Here is a 23,121-nt window from a genome sequence, read left to right on the forward strand (position 1 = left end):
CATAAATCTAACAGTCTCCTCTTGTGTTTCTCCTAAGGCCTAATAAAAAAAAACTGTGTGGTTCCAATTACGCTCAATTTTAGAATAGGTGGGGTAGGTAGATTTTTTATTTTTTATTTTTTTTTTTTTCATGTGTGAGTGTATCTAGTCCAGGTTTTCCATTGGTTTTCAAATAGTTTCTGTGTTATCTATTTCTTCCCATCAGATTTACAGCCATTACAGATTGGAAGAACACTTTTATATTGTCTTTTAAGTTGATGTCAATTTCCGTATCCACTATTTCTAGTGAGACTTCCTAATTTTTGCAATCTTATTATTTTTTTCTCGAATATGTAAAACAAAGTTTCAGGTCGGCAGTGAAAAGCTAGGTGGGGTTGGGTAACTGGAACCAAACAAATATTTTTTTAGGCCTCAGAGCCATACAGGCATGTTTTCATGGAAAATGTAAGAAATTGTTTCCTGGACATCTGATGGTGTGATCACCATGAATGAATAAAAGCAGTAAAGGACAAACTCATCTCATTTATTCAACACACACCCCACCCACCCATCCAACCACCCCCATCCATCCATCCCACCCCCATAATGACTGGATTCATCGTGCCTGCACTATATTCACTATGGTACTTATACTTGTACTTGTGTCTGCATACAAATGTACGTTCAATATGCACACATTTATAATAATAAAGTAATATACTACAATACAAACTATTTCATATTTTGCTAACCCTATCCAATTTTGAAAACCAAGGAAGAAAGGATGACATTGAGACATTAGGGTTAAGACTTGGTTTGAGTTTTGCTACAATTGCCATAGATGTTCTCCTGAATATTTCCATGCATTGAGTCACTCACACTGTGCTAAGTTATCAATGATCACCTCTACTTTTAATCAGTGATCACTTGTACCATCTCTGCTTTCAGGCCCGAGTGTGTCATGAATACATTCTGAAGGGGGAATTTTATTTGCAATTCAAAAACTAAGATGTGTGTAGGAGTGTAAAGCTGTTGTAATAATCCTTTTGATATACAGGGAGTTCAGGATGAGCATGTAGTTTGATTTAGACGAGATATCAAGTTGAGTGAGACTGGAAATAAGGTTTTTTATCAAGATGATAAATACAGACATCACGATTTCTTCCAAAGTGTCTGCTCTATATTTGGTTTACATAATGTAAACAATATTTATAATTATAGCATATCCATCATTACAGTGACCAGACAGACCACATAATGAAACATGTTCATAGTGAGAGGTCAATGTCTGTTATCTGTACTATGTTTCTCTTTACATAAAACCTTATAGTCGGTCTCACTGAACTTGATCTTATTGAAACTGCATGCTTACCCCAAATCCCCTGTAATAAATTATGAAGTGGTGTGAAAATTAAGTTTTTATTCATAAAGAGGGTATTCAGAAAATCAAAGAGGGCACTTTGCCCCTTTCACTCCAATTTGTTCACTGATGTACATACAATACAGAGAGAATACAGTAAACCTGGATATTTTCGCTAAAGACTTAATTTCACTTAATATTTCACTGGAAAACAAAACGCAAAAATAAGTAGTGACTAAAATACCTTCTTGTACATGAACACAATGTACCAATCTAGTAATTAGTAAAATTGGTCTTTGCGAATTAGCTGATGACTGTAAAATTGTAAAATTTTCTAGTGGCAAAAATATCTAGGTTTACTGTATCAATCCAAATTTTATTCATCGACATTTCTTCATGAAATAAAATCCATCAAACAAAAGTACAAGTAACCTGAATAAGCAAATTCTGACATTTGACAAAAGACAAGACGTGCCACAAAAATGTGATGCATTATGCACACCCCTCTAACCAGAAATTCTACTATATGAGTATAACCAGAGGAACTGTTTGGATTCAACCGTGATTGAAGTCCCTGTAGGCCTTCCAGTCATAATTTTAGACTAAGAGAACTTCGGATGTAATCTAATGGGAAAGTTTTTTTGAATACAGCTTCAAGTTAATCTCTGCTTCATGCTGGTTGCCTTTTAAGAGAGAGTGATATTTAAATGACACACTGCCTTCCAGTATGTGATGTTGTTGTGATGTACATGTATATACAACTCTTTGCTAAGAAGCTTGCCCAACCTATTAAAACGAACTATCAAGATTAGTGAACCTGATCTTGATAGTTCGTTTAACAGCTTGGGCAAGCTTCTCCAAAAAGAACTGTAATTGGAAACGGAAATCTTAACACTACCCTAATATATAAAACTACTCAGAAGTCTTGCTAACCTGAGGCACAAAGAAAGTTCGCATATAAGTTCTTTAAAAATATATTATGTTTAGGGAGGGGGGGGGGGGGGGGGGCTATACATGTAGATCTGTTTTGCTTTTTGTTAACAAACAAGTAGATATGTAAGTAGCATAATTCCAAATACCCAAAGGTATTAAAGATGCTATTTTCACCCAGAAACAAGCTGATATGCATGATTAATTGTAACAAGGAAATTAAAAGAACTTGAAAGACATCTTTATCTATTACTGCACATAGCAGCCTTGCAGCTGAATTGCTACAATCATTCAAATGGAAATGTGTGTCCTTTGGAAATTCCCTTGCTGTTACTTTAGTGAACTCAAGCTTATAACAAAGAGTACAATTACATATTGCCAAGGGTACATTAACAGCCTGGATTATGTAGTAAGCAATTAAATACATACCGAGGAATTCCTGTCCTGTCATATGAACTACTTTCTTCCATTTTCAATCAACTCTCAAAACTGTTATTCTGAAATAAAACATAACAACAATGTCACATAACAATCATGTCCCTCTACACTGTAGTTATTAAGTATTAAAATGTCTTTTAAAATACAGAACAGCATTTTGACCCTCAAATAGAAACTCTACATTAACATCCATAAATGGTGTGCACAAAGAAATCAAGATATGTGTTGGGTATCACATATATTTTGTATGTGTATCTAGCAGTGCTTTCTACAATGTAGCTTTGTTGTTATCATACTACATCAGTCTGTGTTTAACAGTGCTTTCTACAATGTAGATCTGTTGTTCAGATATCACACCTGTATCTAACAGTGCTTTCTACAATGTAGCTCTGTTGTTAAGATACTACATCAGTCTGTATCTAACAGTGCTTTCTACAATGTAGATCAGTTGTTCAGATATCACACCTGTATCTAACAGTGCTTTCTACAATGTAGCTCTGTTGTTAAGATACTACATCAGTCTGTGTCTAACAGTGCTTTCTACAATGTAGATCTGTTGTTCAGATATCACACCTGTATCTAACAGTGCTTTCTACAATGTAGCTCTGTTGTTAAGATACTACATCAGTCTGTGTCTAACAGTGCTTTCTACAATGTAGATCTGTTGTTCAGATATCACACCCGTATCTAACTGAGTGCTTTCTACAATGTAGCTCTGTTGTTAAAATACTACATCAGTCTGTATCTAACAGTGCTTTCTACAATGTAGATCTGTTGTTCAGATATCACACCCGTATCTAACTGAGTGCTTTCTACAATGTAGCTCTGTTGTTAAGATACTACATCAGTCTGTGTCTAACAGTGCTTTCTACAATGTAGATCTGTTGTTCAGATATCACACCTGTATCTAACAGTGCTTTCTACAATGTAGCTCTGTTGCTAAGATGCTACATCAGTCTGTATCTAACAGTGCTTTCTTCAATGTAGCTCTGTTGGGAAAATATCACACCTGTATCTAGCAATGGTTTCTACAATGTAGATCTGTTGTTATAAGATATTACATCTGTATCTAACAGTGCTTTCTACAATGTAGATCTGTTAAGATGTCACACCTGTATCTAGCAATGGTTTTCTACAATGTAGATCTGTTAAGACATCACATCCATATCTAGCCATTACCGAGGTGAGAAATCTGATAAAATTTGTATAGAATCCCATACCTGTACATATCTACTTTTGAACCCACTAAACATAAATGAGGAACTCAGGCAGATTATACCTCATACCACCCTTAACAGAAATATTGAAATACCGACACATACGATTAAAAAAAAAAGTTTTCCTTCATATAATTATCTTACCAACATTTTTCAGTAACATTATTATTTTTATTATTGCACTTATATTAACAAGTTATTAGAATATGGTTGTTGCTGTACAATGTATATTATTATTGGATAATTGAAAACTAACATTGGATAATTGAAAACTGGATGGTCTCAACAAAACTTAACTCAATGGGCTTCCAAGACTTCTGACTTAGCTTGTAGTTGTTATTGTTGGATATAAATTAGATCACAGCATGTACGACAGTCCCCTGAATCTAGGAAAGGACGATTAAATTACAAATAGCCCAGTACATGTCTGTATACATTTCAAACACTGTATAAAGAAAACATGGCTTTATTTCATAAATTTCACATATTTTTGTTTTTGTTTTTATTTTTGTGAGTTTTTAGGTGTTCTTTGGAATAAATAAAGTGACTGTGGTTTTTTCATGCAATCCTGTGAAAAAAAAAAAAAAAAAAAAAAAAAAAAAAAAAAAAAAATATATATATATATATATATATATATATATATATATATATATATATATATATATATATATATATATATATATATATATATCAACCATAAAACAGTGTTTCCTTGTTATAGAAACATATACAATACAGATGACGAAGACTGAATGTACATTCCTTTTTCAGACTGTTATGTCGATTTATACTCCAGTGAGAAATTTACCTGCAAGTCTGACATTAAACTAAAAACACAAACATGTTGTTTAGTCCAGATAGAAATTTACCAGAGTCTGACATTAAACTAAAAAGAAAAAACATGTTGTTTATCCCAGAGAGAAAAATTTACCAGTGACTCTGACATTAAACCCCAAAAAAAATATTTATTCCAGAGAAAAATTTACCAGCCAGTCTGACATTAAACTAAAAAGAAAAAACATGTTGTTTATTCCAGAGAGAAAAATTTACCAGTGACTCTGACATTAAACCAAAAAAAATGTTTATTCCAGAGAAAAATTTACCGGTGAGTCTGACATTAAACTAAAAACACAAACATGTTGTTTAGTCCAGAGAAAAATTTACCTGTGAGTTTGACATTAAACTAAAAATCAAAACATGTTGTTTATTCCAGAGAGAAATTCACCTGCAAGTGTGAGAAATGTGATGCTTTAGTAGTGTCTCATCACTGTGTATGAACTATGAAAATATTGAGTAGCAGTGTTATGTATTACTCAGTAAATACTTCTTTCCTGTTTCAAGGTAACAGTAAAAAGTGTGCCATCACAATTTGATGACATCAATAGCTAAACTAAACATCTGATACCATCAAAACACTGACCATAAATCTAGGTTCTTTGTCACATTAATCCATCAGAAAAAAATGTAAACCTTTCAGAAAATCCATTTTTTAACTTATGGTGTATTTTTATACAGCAAAAAGCAGTCTTCAATAAACATATTATTTACAGAAATTTTATGGTATATTACTTTGGCTAAAAGCTTTCAGAGAATTGAAAAGATATCTACACAAGAGATGTACATTACATTTCAAAGTTACAAGAAATGATATTCTGAATACAGAGCTGACACACTAATAGTGTGTTTTTAATACACAGCAATTTTTTTTTTCATTTCATTTTTGTAGAGCTTATCATTTCTTGTCAGTCCTACACCCACGTAACAAGAGTTCACAGTTAATATTGTGAAAGTTTTTTTACTAAGGTTTCATTATTTCACAGTGTTATAGATATGATACGAGTTGATAGAGTTAATACAGTTAGTAGTGGATATATTTATACTACACATTACAGTGTTTTATTTAAGGGCGGTAAGTAGGTAAAATCTACCGGGGTTCCCACATCATTTTACCGGGGTTCCCCACATAAACTATGATACATTGCATGGGAAGCACTACCAGTTTTACCTCTTTCCCCCTTTCTGTTACCGGGGTTCCCAATCCTTAGCAAAAACACTGCATTACTGGGAACAGTCGACTACAGTCCAGCTGAAGTTAGTCTAGTGCTATCCTTCATCGAATCTTTCAGATCTCTCTTTCAGAGACCATGTTGGCATCCAGACTAAGCTGAAGTGACCAGCTGATTTGGGGGCTGGATATCTGTCTTAGACTAGACTTAAATTAAAATTGGATGAGGGATCGCTAAGAATTGTGTCATAAACTGGAAGCAGTCAGTACAATGGAATTACTCCACTCCTAACACTGACTTATACATCCTCTTGCACCTGGACTGACCCAATCTGATTAAAATCTGATGTAGTGTACCATGGCATGATCTTCTTTTGGCTGTTATGTTTACTATCATTTTTCTTTTTGTGATCACTCGTTACATACATCTGACACAATACCATAGGTTTTCCTGAACCCAATCTCGTACTTACGAGTAGCCAACCAGTATCCGTCTTAAAATATACCACTCAACATTCAAAATTGAAATTGAGGACGACCAAACAATAACAATAACATAATTGTCTGCACTCTGTGCTCGTGCTGTTACGAGCAAATGCTCTGAAGTACCATACTCATATGTTTTGGCATATTGCGCGTTTTCATTAGATGAGTGAATTCACTCAGCACTCGTATGGCTCGGGAAAATCTATGGTATTGTGTCAGATGTATGTAACGAGTGTTCGTAAAAGAACAAACGACAGTAAACGTAACAGCCCAAAGAAAATCATGCCATGGTACACTACATTGGATTTTAATCAGATTGGGACAGACCTAGCCCGGCTGTGATCCAACTTTTGTTCACACTTTTCTAGTTATACAACTTCCTCACTTACAGCAACTAGCTATACTTAACTGAAGTTGTGTTTTGTCTGGATCTCGCCATAGAGAGCAGTATTATTAAATTTGTGATCAGATTCAAGAAATATAGGGTTTTGGGTCATGCTATTACAGAAACACAGAAATAGATATGACCACCCTTATTGGGAAAATAATTTTTTATGTCATCAAATCCTGAAAACATCAATTTTGTCATTCTTTGCCAACAAAAATAATCAAATCAAAATTTAAATCACACAGTGGATATGTATGGCTGAATATTCAATGTAGATCTTTGATAAAGAAATATCGGCATAGAAATATGTTCCTTGGAATCATAAGGCAAATTTATTTTCCCTCTTTTGGAAGAGTTTCTTTCTGTCAGAGAAGAAAGAGACATGTGACCCAATGATAACCATCATTAATAGGGACCATTAGAGTGCACAAAAGCTAACACAAATACGCTACTTTGTAGCATTTCATCTGTCAATTCTTTAGAAAGCAGTAAAGATACAACTGCCTCAATTACAGTAACTGCACACCTGTCAACAGTTCTAACATCTGACCCGGTTTAGCTATAACTGGGTCGACTACTTACACCACATGTAATATGAAATGAAAATGTGAAAAGAAGAATACAACGTTATTAGCCTTCATCTCAAAAAGGTCCACGGGGTCACACACTTGGTTATCTTCTACGAAGAGATGTTACAAGATACATAAAATTCATTGAAAATGTGGGCCTTATGTACAGTGATAAACCAACTTAATACAAATATTACAAAGATAAGAAATCGGATCGGAATATTTCCAAAAGCTGTCTGTTTATAAAAGAATTCACCTTGGTATCACTGGATGTCATCATTACTATTAGACAGATGGGACACAACAATATGATTTGGAAAAAATGAGATAAATCTGAATTTGAAATGACAACGCACAGCCATTCTATGCATCATCAGTAGTATAGTCTAACACACTGTATGCTCTGCCATGCATCATTGGCAGTATATTGAAACACCACTCCTCCATGCATCATCAGCGTTACATTCACACAACACTCAACCTCACATCATCAGAGTTGCATTCAATCTACTCTCAACACACTCCTGGGCACAAATGAAATGAAAAATAAAGTATCTTCATTTTGTAGAATACATGAACACTGTCATGAAAATATAGACATTGCTGGGGGCAAAATTCAAAACACAAAACACTCTTCTATCATATATTGTATTAGAGTTATTAACTATACAGTCACTGTGTCACTTTAATATTTAGCACATTCAGCGCTACATCAACATTTCATGATTTAGTATTAAATTACTACAATCATACTAATACCACCAGCATGACATTTTTCTGTGGTGTTTCTATATCACTGTGCTCTTAATTAAGTGACCTGACCCCGAATGTTCATAAATCTCTCAAATGGTTTTGATTTTATCAATTCACAGATTCTACAATATTAAGTCTCACTTTCCTGTATTTCACTTTTAGGTTCTTTGACATTAGATTCATTTATTTTGTAATTTAATAGCTCAGCACTGTCATTACATTTTTCTGAGCAAAATTGAACTTACCACAGTATAACTGTATCTTTGACAGATTCATTATACACTGTCCTATTTCATAATTTTGATTATTCAAACCATTTCATATAAATATCATAGCTCATATTGTATTGTTATGCTTTAAAACGTCTCACAAGTCATAATAATTTATCAAATTTCAATCAGTGTCACAATTTTTTTTTCAATTTCTTTGTTCTTTTTCTCCATATATTGACTGCATTTTATATCCAAAATACATGGTTCATACATGTGAAGTACAAAAACATTCCAGAACTTTCCAGGGGGTTTTCCAGAACTTCCCAGGGGTTTTTCACCAGTTTTCCTACAGTTTACCAGTCTGTAGGTAAAGTGTCTTGTGAAATGATCGTTTGACTGTCTGGGTTAGCAAGAATTTTTATTCACCACCTTTTTTTTTGAAAATATTTTCACACCATTTCACATTTACAAATGTAATGAATCATATAAATGGGTGGCTTGAGCACAGACAGGAATATTGATCGTCAATCAATTGATTGCAATCATTTTCCAAGAGTTTCAAGGGGTAGGGTGCATTTTACCAGGGGTTTCCAGGGAGGGTTTGAAATTCCAGCATTTCCAGGGTTTTCCAGGACCGTTAGAAATACTATTGGAAATACTACAGGGTAGTTTCATCTCCATACAGATAAAAAGCATTTTGTGACAATAAAAAAAATGAACATAAATAACAGAACGTGTATCCCAACATGAATAAAATATAATTTTGATTTATTTTCCACAGACAGACATAGCCTTAGATGTAATAAAATTCTGAAAAACATCTGATTATTGGAATATATATAGTGGTCCAATATTTCATTTTTGTCATGATGTGAGCCACAAGGATAGAAAAATATCTAAATCATGTTTTATGTGAAGCGCAAGATGTAATTTGAATGCAAAATTACATCATATTATGGGTAGGTAGGATTTTATTAGATTGCCACCTCATAAGATTATATTCTCCTCCATAAAGTCCTTCACTTATTCATTTAGGAACATCTTTACTCAAAATAACCTTTGCCATTTACTTTATTTTCACTTCACACTTTTTTATCAAAATATTTGACACATTTGAAGAGATCAGGGCACTATTGTACTGCCAGCATATAGACTACTAAAAAGAGTTCGCAGTCAAATCCCTTTCAATTACCGACCATTTCTGTCGTCTTTACATTTCCACTATCAGTCACTAAAGCCTGTAGGGTAGAAGTAACAGCACTACATGATTATGGAAGGAACCTTTTCATACGTGGCCTCTTGGTGGCAGTATACATGTCCTAACTGCAGTAATTTCGAAATCAACACATTTAGCATTTTCCAGCCAAATTTATTGGAAACATTTTTGCTTTTAATCTCTTTTGCTCAATTTGTAGTTTTTTGTATACAAACAAATACCCCAGTAGAACTTTTTGGCTTACCTCACCTTGATTTTAAACCAAAGTTATATAACTAATAAAACTTGCAAAGATTTTGTATGGAAGCAAAGGAAAATAATAAGGTGTAATACTTATGACTCTAGAAGAACCACTGACATGCATACTCCTGAAGATGTTTTTAAATTTCTTCACCTATTTTCTTATTTCAATAGATGTATTTTAGTCAAAAATACAAAATTATATTTCTTATGTTAAACCATTTCATGATGTCACTAATACCTGGGTTCAGTTCTAAGAATGATGACAATTTTTCTCCACCAACATAATCAGCTCAATTCCATACCATCAGAATATTGATAATGCTTTAAACACAAACAATATATACTTAAATATAAGATTATGATTATTTAGATTTTGATACAGACCACTTCCATGTGAAGTCATGATGGTTTCATGGTTTGAGTGGCCTGCATAGAATCTGCAGGTTGCAGGTTCGCGCCTCATTGCTGCCATTTCTATATGGCTAAAGTCCTTGGGCAAGATATGAACCATAGTTGTGCCTCAGTCAACCCAGTTCTATAACTGGGTACCTGGTAGAACAAAGGTAACAATGTAAATGCTTTAATCCTATGCGTTTACAGAGACTGCAATGGATTGTATGCTCCTGGGGAGTTGAGGAACTGTAAAGGCACATTGAGCTACTACAGATCCATACTTCTTGCCTCTCAGTCATAGTAAGTAAAAATATAGACACATCACAACAGTCAGGCTGGACTCACTTTGAGTGCTGGTATTTGGCACTGAATGGTTACTAACTGATGAAGACACACCATACAAGAAAATTGGTAGAAAGTAGTACATCAAGGTGGTAAGTGGGTAAAATCTACCGAGATTCCCATGTTATCTTACCTGGGTTCCCAAACAAAATTACCATAGACTCTATGGGGAAACACTGCCAGTTTTACCCCTTTCTGTTACAGGGATTCCCTAACTTTAGCAAAAACACTGGTACATATATATAGCAAAATATTGATACAAGTATATTAACAGACAATGTAGAAACGCCAGCCACACTGAGAGAATATACTCTTTTTTGTATATTAATTATTATTCTCTTTGAATTCCTGAGAATAAGCATATGATAAATTGGTTATTATCAGATATCAACTCTTCATTCACCCTGTCAGACCACCAAACAGTCTGAGGTTAACCAGTATCAACATTTGCACTTAGTCTGTTTCCTTATCATCGATTGACTCATGTTACTAAATCAAAACAATACTCACAATGATAGGAAAAACAAAAGAAGCAATATCCTGTAAGGAACAATGAGAGTAAACACATTGAAATGCTACAGGCAACCCAGTACTGTATATTACATTAGAAGTAAATTTTATTTCCTATGAACACCTCAGTAGTAAATACAGAACCTATCATCATTGAAGGTGTGAAAGTTTTTGAATTTTGGTTAGACGTGTGGAAATGAAGTTCAGCAATCACATTGACGCCAGGCCTCCTTCCCCCTAAATGTGTTTACTGAGCTCGTGTGACATTATGTGATCGTCCCTAATAACTCATAATATTTAGGTCAGCATGACAGAAGTAGGAATACATGCATCATTTCAATTTTATGACCTGAAAAGATGTAGAATACACTTCACTGTTTTCATACATTGTATGTCATGTTTCTACCAAATGTAAATAAAATCCTATTACGTTTCTACACAAGTAAGATAATTGAATTTATATCACACATACATTCAAAGTCTCTGTCTAGATTGAAGTGTATAGAATACAGCTACAGATTTTTTTGTCATACAAAGGAAAGTGTAGTTTTTAATTATCACTATTCTATGGATTAGGATCTGTTCGCAACATCAAACTGTGATGTAAGGAGTTTTTAAACAAAATGCTTCTTAGATCAAAATAGATAATTCTGCATGCAGGGAAGAGAGTTGTTTTTCAACAATATAAAGTTTTGCTTACGGTCGTACAACTATAGAACAACTATTTTACATATGTACCAGAGATTACTTAGACCGGAGAGTGAGTATACTAGTGCGATTTGCACTGCAGCGCAATACTGAAAACATTATTGCATACCTACATGCAAATGATATGCAAATGCAAACACAATCGTTCGTTTACACAAAAAACGTGTGATCGCATAGTGTCATTTTATGAAGATTTGTTGTTTTAGATAACATATGTAATATAACACGACCCCATGCCATGTGAATGCCAGTGTGGGTACTCAGGGTATTTGCACTCATGCTTGCAGTGTCTACTGCTGCACTTTCACTCTCACTGCACTTGTGAAAGTACGGTTGCATAGAACATTACAAGCACTCATGCAATACCCCGAGTACCACGCTTGTACTCACGTGTCAATGGGATCTGTCATATTATCTTTTGCTTTTACTGAACATTCAACTACAATATATGAGAGAACTATGAAAGTAGAATGTGTCTTGGAGAGACAAATTTCACTGAAAATCATTAGTTCTTAAAATCATCCACTGTCTTGTTCCAAGGAAACCGATAATCCTTTATTTTCCAATAGAGAAACACAGTGTTCAATGGCCATATTGGATTCTGTAATACTAATATTTTGATAACAAGTTTACATCGTTTGAAAAAATTTGGGTGGTAATACCACTAATTTTTTTTTTCTTGATTTTAACTGAGAAGGGTAGAGTTTTTACGAACAAAGTAACAACAAATGTTTATTACAGTTTATTTCCGAGATACAGTCAAGAATTCAGTACTTTATATAATATATTATATATGTACATAGCATTACTTATTACTATGGTAGCTAGATTACACAAGTGGGTTATAGCAGTGCCTAAATGGATATTTAGTGAGTGAGTGAGTGAGTGAGTGAGTGAGTGAGTGAGTGAGTGAGTGAGTGAGTGAGTGAGTGAGTGAGTGAGTGAGTGAGTGAGTGAGTGAGTGAGTGAGTGAGTGAGTGAGTGAGTGAGTGAGTGAGTGAGTGAGTGAGTGAGTGAGTGAGTGAGTGAGTGAGTGAGTGAGTGAGTGAGTGAGTGAGTGAGTGAGTGAGTGAGTGAGTGAGTGAGTGAGTGAGTGAGTGAGGTGTGCTGTCACTTGAGACAAACTCACTATCAGAGGGGCCGTCCTACTGTGAGTGTAATTACATCAATGACCAGTGATAGCTTATATCAACATGTCATAATAGTAGTTGTAGTCTGTGTCTCTGTTTGCTTGCCTACAGTTGATCAGTCATTCTCTTATATGCACAAAATTGCTTGATTAGAGTAATAATAGTTAACAAAATAAGGTTTATACGAAAGAATAAACTTTAGGTTAGATAAATGTTGACCAGAATTTCTCTTAATGTGTTGCTACTTTTGAATTATATCTGAAGGCCTTTAATGTGAAGTGTGTTTCTGATTCTTTCACTGGTGCCCATGATGAAACCTTTGCTGTGAACCTGACATCGGTTGATATTCTGTTGTTTCTCTTGGGTTTGTGGTGTAGGTTAGATTCTTTTAACTCTGTAGAATGTCTTTCCTTTTGATAGGTGCTGATTTTGTGAAAGTTGTCAGCGCCATAAGTATGTGTCTTTGATCTGAGTTAAAAACAGTAATAAATTTTGTTTCATTGTCTAATTCTTTGAACTTGCCTAGCCCCAGATTGCACTTAGTCTGGTAGAAATTTGTTGTCTCTCAATGTTATAGTTGTTGCATGTTGTGATGAAGTGTATTTCATCTGTATGTGTTGCATAATCTGTTTTCTATCTCTATTTTTAGTCTTTTATGTCTTCCAATTTCCATTTGTAGATCATGTGAGCTCAGTCTAATACTTGAAATTAAACCTACTTCCTCTTTGTTGTTCATAATTTTAAAATAATTGGCTGTTTGTACCTTATTGTGTAACAATTGTTATGTTCTGAGCTTACAGTCTTGTCTTGGTGAAATAATCTTTAAAATGCTCAAAAAGTGTTCCTTTGTGGTACTGTTGATGTTTGAAATTCCATATTCTTCTTTCATTTTGTTTAGATTACCTAGCCATGACCCAGGATAAATGTATTCTTGTAATTCTTCATGGCGTGATAAATATGTCCTTCTTATTGTCTTCTATATTTCTGTAGTACTGTATTACTTTCATTTGGTTGGTTGGTTGGTTGGTTGGTTGGTTGGTTGGTTGGTAAAAATGGCATTCTACCTAGTTCTATCCTGCACCCAATGCTACTTGTTTTGTTGTTAACATCCAAAATTTGTCTACACCATTTTAGATGGGGAAGACTATTGGACACCATGTAAAGCAAAGTCAACAATCCGTCACTTAATGCCAATGTAAGAAAATATGACATTTCACCAATCTACAGTGACATCATCACAGAAGGTGGACAGTTAGATGTAAAATAACTGACCAAGTACTTTCACACCTGAATTTACATATATTGAAGCTAACATTTTTCACACCTCTGGTTACTACTCAACACCTCCACTAAATTTGGCTCATTCTGTCATAAAAAGGACAAGTGATTTGTTCGAAACATGTCTGTTTCTCAATCAAAAGTGGCAGACGAGAAATTGTGTATGAATGATGAGGTCATGTACAAATGCCTTGAACCCGGGCTTGAATGAACGTGTTTTGTGCCTTGGCACTGTCAACATGTTGTGCCGTTATACATATGCAGTCATTCCATGTCCACTATCAATAACGTGCATTAAAAAAGTAATGTAATTTTAATTAATAAGCTTTCACAATATATCTACCACAATAATATAAACATAATGGCATCTTACCTTGCTTTGCCGTCTGCTCTTCTACGCGATAAATCACGGAATCGTCGCCAGGTGGCGCAGTCACTGTCGAAGTACGACGCGGCGTGTCACGTATAAAATCACGTTATTTCCGCTTTAACAAACTAAGCTTTCGTTGTAACGCCCAGCTTCTTGTTATGGTCAGATTAGATGGACTATTTAACCCATGTTTTATTACCCAACACAATTTGATACTATATTATTTGAAATATTGTCGTAAATATAACAGACCGTCATCACGACAAAATCTACCTTTTAACGGCGATCAGCTGTAAGTGCAACACCAAACTAGGGCAACATGTCATCGAGGATCCCTGCAGTCAAACCCCTGTTCGTCCCCGGCGAAAAAGTTCTCTGTTTTGAACCTGATCCGACCAAGGCTAAAGTTCTTTATGATTCTAAGGTATAGATTGAACTTATACTGGATTTATATGTAGTTTGATATATGTAATCGTATAACATGATAGCTTGATGCAGTCCCCTGGCACTCAATGTTATATTGATGTGCACAAACACTGACAGCTCAAACGCTTGTTTACATGAGTGCATATGCTTGAAAACTACACTAATGATAGATAGCCGTGTATTCCAGGAAGCAACAACATGATACATATTGTATAAAATACACAATCCAGCAGAACCGTAGTGCATATTGCCTCCTTTCTGACCTCTTGTTAATTTGCATACAGTTGTAAAACTTGGGGAAAGGTCAGGCCAGGACCCGAAGTCTTCATATGACCTGATCACACTTATTCTAACTTCACTTTTTAGAGAAGCTTCTGTTAGTTCAAACGCGGTGATAATACAATGGCGTCACATTTGCATTCTACGAAAAATGGCAGATTTAGTTTTCTAACAAAATTCGGCATTTTTAACATCATTCAAGTCATGGATGTATTAGTGAGATTCAAATATAACATATTATGTATACTACGTAGTTCAATCAGTTAAATTAGTCACATGTATATGTAGCATGTACCAAATTTCTGTCTTTGATATCGTACACGTTTTTCTTATTTGAATATGCACAAATCTTCAACTATTGCTACATTTTAATCTTTGAAATTGACAGGTTCTAGAAGTTGACTGGACCAAAGATGATAAAGGGAAGAAAGTACCAGAATATCTTGTTCATTTCAATGGATGGAATCATAGGTACCGTATGATACTAGAGTTGTGCATAAGATTACTTAACTTTCTTTACCACACTTAAAAAAAACATAGTTTTCGGCGTCGTTTGTATGCACACTGCACATGTATATATGCAGTACCCCAATATCAAAGAATTATGCAAAACAGTTGTTTAATTATGTAAGAAATGAGAAGGAGTTTAGAAAGGCCTATCTAGGTAGAGTATGACAGTGTTACCACTAACATTTTAAGTCTGTACAAGGACACCAGGTGATGAGTGAAGTCAAGGTCAACGAATATATTATTCTTTTTGATGGTGTATGAAACCTTTGACATGGTTTTATTAGACCACATGATCTCAATGTTTTGCCTCACAAAATTAATAAAATCATTGTTTAGAATATGAGAGATAGTGCTAATGTGTTGAAATTATAGTTTTGTAGAAAGTTAATAATTTAATATTGTGCCTGTAGAGGGCGCTGTCCATTATGATACATCTTTGCCTTGTACACTGCGTCAGTGAAATATGTTGGCAAATAGAAAGGCATAACTGATATGTAAGATGTTACCTCTGTTTAGATTATATCTATTTGTTATATTCAGCTCTTTTAATAGCTTTTCAAAGATGGAATGTTGCAATGAGTGTAATTGTAATTCAAATTCAAACATTGAAATTTAGAAAAGATGTGAAATTTCTTGCTTGATGGATCACACAACATTTTCATAAATACATTAATATGACAGGATTATTTATCAGCAGTAATGAATACAAATATGGCTTGAATCTTTGACTAGTTTTGCACCTTGACAGACTTTGGATCATTTGTTTAAAATTTCCCAGTTGTAATGTCAACAAAACATTGTTATTTGCAACACAGCTGGGACAGGTGGGCTCCTGAAGAATTTGTCTTAAAAGATTCTGAAGAAAACAGAGATCTACAGGACAGGTTGCAGAGAGATGCTGAAGAGAAAATGTAAGTGAATAAATCAGTCAAATTACCAAAATATCAAATATAACATTGTTGTATTGATATATGTTGTATGTTGTACATATAGTATTACAACAGTTGAACTGTTACAGTCTTTGATTGTCTAGAGTTGCCTCTGATCACAACATTGTTTTACCAGTAGTAGACAATTAAAACTGGCTGTGAAGGTGCTGACAGAGTATTCTCCTTATTACACTATCAAACTGACATACATTGATACAAAACAACATTGGGTGCCTCCGATTTCTTATCAGTTTGTTTATGTCTGTGAAAAGTTCATCCTTTACTATATAATTTCTTATAGTATTTTCTATATACTTGACCTTTGACCTTGCCAAACTTCTGACCATCATCAATTAGTGACATTTTCAGAATCACATGTCATGATAAAGGAAAGTCTTTCAATTTTATTCAATCATTAAATGATTTTATTTCAAGAAAAAAGAAGAAAAAGAAAAAGAAGCTGGATGAGATTATTGAGGAGACGAGACAGAAGAATTTGATATCAGAAAAAAAATCCAAGAATGAAGGTAAAAGTATTTCATGTACTATATATTGTTAGAAATGACCAACTAAAGTTACTTAGACTTTATCGGTTGTAATCTGCTATAATTCAAACACTATGAGTGCATCTTGAAGTTTGAATTATAGGAAAGTTTATGCCCACAATAAACAACCACTTTTTAAGTCAATTGAAAGAGATAATTCATGACTTTTGTGAGGCCTGTTCCTTGATTTTGCACCTTTACTGTGTTAACCTTTGACCTGTATTTGATTCTTGACCCACAGTTGACCTGTGATCCAGAGTTCTTTTGCACCATCATCAGCCATATACAGAAATAATATGGTTACAATTACCATAGCAACATAGTTTTACCCCTACCAACCCTTGACTATTTTAAGCAGTTTGAAAGCAATATAGTGAAATTGGTTTGAAAATCTGAAATTCTTAAAAATAAGGTCATAACCTCAAAAACTGAAGATAACAAAATACTGTTTGATATCATTATTCATGTTAATATGATATTATCTCTTACCCAAGCATCATCTGAAGATGAGGATGACACTGCTAATGAAAATGAGGTACGTTATTAGTTTTACAACATAATCAAAACCTTGCAGACCAGTGTATAATTTTTAGTAGCACAAATGAAATACTCACAAGACATTCATATAGCAAAGTACCATATACCACAACGGTGCGATAGTCTCTCACAGCAAATTAACAAAAAAGTTCTCAAATTATCGATCAAAGGAAAATGACATAGTTGCAAACAGAGAAGAAACATATTACTTCCATTGTAGTAAACCCTGACGATGCTGACGAGACATTGACAAAAATTTGGAATTTTCTTCCAAGAAATTTTTTTACTGTGAGTAGAAATTTTCATTCATGAATATTAATTCTCGTGAGGAAATCAATGTTGATGAAAGAAGTATTCAGAAACAATTCTGATTTTCAGTGTTTTTTCTTTAATCTGTAGACTTCAACTGAGGAAGAGGAACCTGAGCCTGAAGATATCCCAATACATATACCAGATGTACTGAAATCTAAACTAGAAGACGATTGTTACTTTATTAATAGCAAGAAACAGGTAAAACATCCACAATTACAGGGCTCAGTAGTCCAGGACACATAGTTTACTAAACATTGTATCTATAGACTTCCAAATTAGCAGTAGTTCAAGACACAGAGACTACTAAACATTGTTTCTGTATTGCTAAATTAGCAGTAGTCCAGGGCACATTTTTACGACAGTTCACTACACAGCCTAGTCTAGTTGTTATACCCCCAGGCAATTATGCTGAAAAAGTGACCAGATGTCACATAGCACCAAAGGGGTTTTGAGGACTTGCCTGGAGCTGCACACCAGAGGTACTGTCATACTCAGCATTTGGTACATGTAGGTAACCCTCCAATTCCAGATCCAAGGTTTTACTACAAGACTATACACAACATACACATACCAAGCATTCAGTGAAAATGCCCTACTTAGACAGTGTGACTAGCTTCAAATCTGAGTTTGAAACTTCCTTCTTGTCTATGGACTGAAAAATGATTTCACTTGTTCATTTATTTTCCAGTTAGTACAGTTACCAATACAGCCTAACATCATCACCATATTTGAGAACTATCTGAGATATTTTTCTCTGAATGTGCATATGTCAGAAAAACATCGTCCCCTAGCCTCAACAAATGTAGTTCATGGGTTATATGCAAATAAGACTGATGGACCACAAAATGTACTACCAGAACACAAGTAAGTACTTCCAGTAACCTTTTCTCAAGAGTTCAAAGTTCAGATACACATTAAAGCATCAGTAGCTGTAACTGGAACTTTTTTTTTTTCCAAAATTTTTGTTATTTTTGTGGTGCCAACAAGTTTAAAGTCATAGTGAAAAATACACCAAACCTTTTGGGGAAACTGTTTATCAACAAATTGTAGCTATGTGTGCTGTTACAAGGATTTCATCACTAGGCAGTCAGTCGTAAACACTTCAGCAACATACATAACTTTTTTAAACAGACAAAAATTTTGAAGAAAACAAAATTGTTCAAGTCACAACTTCTAGGGCTTTAAGTTACAACACTCAAATGACAACTTACAAGAATGGCATTGTTATAACACATATAATCTGTGGGATTTCATGTTCTGACCACTAGGGGGCACACTTTGAAGTGAATCACGCTCCCACTTGGTAGGAGTGGACATAGACACACAAATTCCTTGATAAATCATGGTTGCTGGATACAAGCCAATGAATGAAGACAGTTTATTGACTATAGTAACATTACTATGTTTCCTTGCAATATTCTCTTTTTTTTTACTTAGTAATGAATTAGTAAAGGAGATTCTGGAAGATCTTCGAGTCATCTTTGACTTTTCGCTGCCACTGGTTTTGCTGTATGGTTGTGAGCGTGCTCAGTACACCAAAATATCTACATCAACCTTCTTACCAGTATTACCAGCAAAGAGACGGGAAGAAGAGGATGAATTTTCAGGGTATGTTGACCTTTGACCTTTGACTCTTTTCGTAAATATTGACTTAAATGAGTAGTTTGATATGAACACGGATATATCATCTTCCAAATATAACAGACTGTTTTTGTCACAGAATAAAATCACCGCATTTGTTGCTACATATTTTATATTATAATAATGTACTTGTCATAAAACTATACATGTGGCAGTACATGATGTTATCGTTGTATTTTAAACAACATTAGAAAGGAAAAAGCGAGGAGGCTTTGAAAAAGGTACTAACTATTTACCAAAGGGAATTGTTGTTTTTATTCTTCATAGGGATCCAGAAATAACCTTCAAGAGTCACGGCACCCCACGCAATAAACAGTCACAGAAAAGAACAGCAAGCCCACCATCCCTCGTACCAGAATATTCACTACCATCAAAAATGATCAAGAATGAAATAGAAGAAGTAGAGGTTGTGACACCAACAAGAAGAATTACAAGGAGACAATCGACAGAGCAGAGATCAGCAGAGAAAAACAGTCCAGCAGTGTCACATGTAGCACCAACTTCAATCTGTGTAATGCCCTCTAGAGTTGAACTGAGGCGTAGGAATGAAACTAAGAGTACACCTTCACAGGTCGCTGCTTCACCATCTGTGGAAAAATCTATCTCAACAAGACATTCAACCAGAAATAATCCTCAACAGACGTCGCCTCCACAACAGACCCCACAACAACAAACCCCACTACAGATTACAGCACAGATCAGTCAACAACAGGTCTCCCAGCAACCACCTTGTATTGGCAATGGTAGAAAAGGTAACGCCAGTGTCTGCAGCAGCTCAAGATCAACTCCAGGAATTTGTGAAGTCAGCAATTGTTCATGGAATCTAAGAGATTGCACTGATGTGTTGTCATGGACACTGTTGCCAAGTGATTTTTCATATGAGGGCCCAACACCACCATGTTTGATATACGGAGTACAACATTTACTCAGAATGTTTGGTGAGTTTACGCAATTCTCATTACCTGAAATAAAATCTTACCATCTAGATGCGCAATGGAAATAACAACTATCAGATTTCTTGGCTGACATGATGGCTTCCACTCAATGCACTACACATGCATTACTACAGGTACACTCGCTATGCTTACAAAAGTTAGTCCATTTATACAAATATGTCGAGTAGGCCGTATTTCACTCACACACCATCGGATTATCTTGTATAATCAATGTTGATCACTCATAAATAATGATACAACTCTGGAAATCCAGCCTTCAGTTTACTATGATAGACACAAACTAAAGCTATTGTTCTTGAGTGTGGTAGATTAGACAAGTGGGTGCACAGATAGCGGTTCCTCTGTTGTGCAATTCTAATCACCCTGTGATCAACATAGTGTAAACATTGGAAGGACTAGAACAGTACACTGCAAGTTCATGCAAGTCTGTCAATAAAGCTCTGGAACGCCTCCCTACTGAGACTACAATTAACCAACCAACGTCCATCCAATAGCTTATCACTGTTGTATTAACATGTTGCGATAATAGCTTGTGTCTATCTTAGTAAACCGAAGGCTCAGTTACCAGAGTAATAATTTACTTTCTCCTCTTTTCACAGTGAAATTACCAGAAATTCTTGGACGGATGCAAATTCCAGCAAAGACACTAAAACCATTAGTTAAACACATAGAAGGAATTGTCAAGTAAGTCAAAAATATTTCCTGAATATGTCCTTGTATTCATCATTAAAAGGAAAGGATACCTTATGAATGCACTATGTTAATAAATTGGATAGTAAACAAGATAAAATGCACTGATTTCATTCACTTCTAGTTGTTAGTATGATGCTGGCATCCATCCAAAGTTAGGTGGAAGTAATGGACTGTCCTAAGGCAGTGTCCTTGATTGGCAACTTCCTTTAAATGTTTTGTCGACTGTTTCTGTTGTTGTTGTTGTTGTTGTTGTTGTTGTTGTTGTTGTTGTTGTTGTTGTTGTTGTTGTTGTAATTGTATCAATTTACAATATCGATAAGGCCCGTACATCACTTCCACCTAAGTTCTGATCAAACCCAACTCTGTACTGATAAATGAAAGTGACTGAAATGATTGCATTTTATCGCAAACCTTTTTTCATTTTCAATTTTCAAGCCATATTTGTATTTAATTTTCAGATGCAAATTCGTTGAAACATGAAATGTGTATGATAGTGATTTCTACTTCTTTGTTTGTATTTCATTTTTTTACAGATACCTTTGTTTGCCAGATAACCTGGAAGAACTCTTCATTGACACCGCCTATGTTGATGCTGAAGAAGTTTATGGCAACTTCAAGAAACCTGTTGCATCTCACTAACCACTGACTTTCTTGAGTTACTATTTTCAATGTCTTAGTGTGCTATTCAGAACTCCCCCTTTGTCTTTCATACTTTTTTAATGTACATGTGTATGATGTGAAGTTACAAGGACAATCTAAAGTAGAACATGTCTCGTGACAAATTTCACTGAAAATCAAAAGTTTTCTAATCTCTCTAAACTATGCTTTATGGAATCCTGGTTCTGATCCTCTTGAAATAATGCAAGAAGTTTTGGGGGTTAATCATTTTGTAATCCAAATTTTGATAAATATAACGAATCACTTACACATGTATCCTGTTCACGGTTGACCTTGACCTGTCTTTTGAAGGTCAATGGCAATTTTGTTGCCTGCTGAAGGATTTATTCAATGAAAAAGACAGTCCCAAGTGAACTTACATACATTTGTGTTTAGATCACATTGTTTTGCATTACCTCAACATTCCAAAGTCCAAGCATCGTTTTGTATTCTATTTATTTTTCATTTTACTTCTATTTTGTATCTTTGAATTTTACTCTTTTGCAACTAGTGTATAAAGGAATGTAATAAAGTCATGTTTGTATTCAATATTCAATATAATTTTTTAATAATGATAGTCTGCCAGAAACATGGCTGCATTCTTTGCATCATTATTTCACTGCCAGCATGAAGAACTATAGGTATCATTGCACAGTGTGATTTCTATATATGTAATATCGCTAAAGTAATCATGTACAAAACCTATTTTTTATTTGTTTCAAAATGTTTTTTGTTTTGTTGTGTTTGGTATATTTTTATGAAAGCTACAATCATTATACTGTTACTACGTTGTGTTCAAAAGCTAAAAGCTTTATGCAACCACAATATCAGTGTTCCGAATTTCCCTCTATGCCAATTTGATGCACCACTGATGCACACAATTTCTAGTGACAGCACCTATTGCTAACTATGTGGTGACTCACAAGAAATTACAGCTTTTTATCAATTTGACTCACAGCAAGAAAGTTTGGCTATCATTAGAGGGCACACTGAACCATATGTAGCAGTGTAACAGTTGGTCAAGTAGACTTAAAAACAGTTCATTCACTGAGTTGCAAAAATACTTAGAAAAATTTTGCATGTGGATAAAAATTAATAATGTTGAAATT

The 23,121-nt window shown here is 34.6% G+C and overlaps 2 protein-coding genes across 2 annotated transcripts in view; one reads left to right on the forward strand and one right to left on the reverse strand.

Moving 5' to 3' along the window:
* Positions 1 to 14,561, reverse strand: part of LOC144446260 (RNA-binding protein 41-like) — a 157,565-nt gene extending 143,004 nt beyond the window's left edge. The window contains exons 1-2 of the mRNA XM_078136012.1: positions 14,531 to 14,561; positions 2,699 to 2,766 (exon numbers count right to left, since the gene is read on the reverse strand). Coding sequence (XP_077992138.1) covers positions 2,699 to 2,739 — 41 coding nt within the window. The 5' untranslated portion in view covers positions 2,740 to 2,766; positions 14,531 to 14,561. The remainder of the gene's footprint in view (positions 1 to 2,698; positions 2,767 to 14,530) is intronic.
* A 285-nt stretch (positions 14,562 to 14,846) lies between these two features.
* On the forward strand, positions 14,847 to 22,448 carry LOC144446703 (MSL complex subunit 3-like). Its single transcript, XM_078136523.1, has 11 exons — positions 14,847 to 14,951; positions 15,621 to 15,703; positions 16,558 to 16,653; positions 17,107 to 17,198; positions 17,711 to 17,751; positions 18,153 to 18,263; positions 18,754 to 18,929; positions 19,503 to 19,673; positions 19,974 to 20,644; positions 21,262 to 21,346; positions 21,889 to 22,448. Exons 1-11 carry the CDS (start codon positions 14,847 to 14,849, stop codon positions 21,992 to 21,994), a joined length of 1,737 nt encoding a protein of 578 aa, XP_077992649.1. The 3' UTR covers positions 21,995 to 22,448.
* The last annotated feature ends 673 nt before the right edge of the window (positions 22,449 to 23,121 follow it).

This window comes from Glandiceps talaboti, chromosome 15, assembly GCF_964340395.1.
Source record: "Glandiceps talaboti chromosome 15, keGlaTala1.1, whole genome shotgun sequence".
In the NCBI taxonomy this organism is placed as follows: Eukaryota; Metazoa; Hemichordata; class Enteropneusta; family Spengelidae; genus Glandiceps; species Glandiceps talaboti.

Excerpts from the sequence above, each read along its gene's own strand:
- LOC144446703 (XM_078136523.1), top strand. The coding sequence starts at position 14,847 with ATGTCATCGAGGATCCCTGCAGTCAAACCCCTGTTCGTCCCCGGCGAA. Across the intron at positions 14,952-15,620 it reads AAGTTCTTTATGATTCTAAG|GTTCTAGAAGTTGACTGGAC; the intron begins GTATAGATTGAA and ends TGAAATTGACAG. Across the intron at positions 17,199-17,710 it reads AAAAAAATCCAAGAATGAAG|CATCATCTGAAGATGAGGAT; the intron begins GTAAAAGTATTT and ends CTCTTACCCAAG.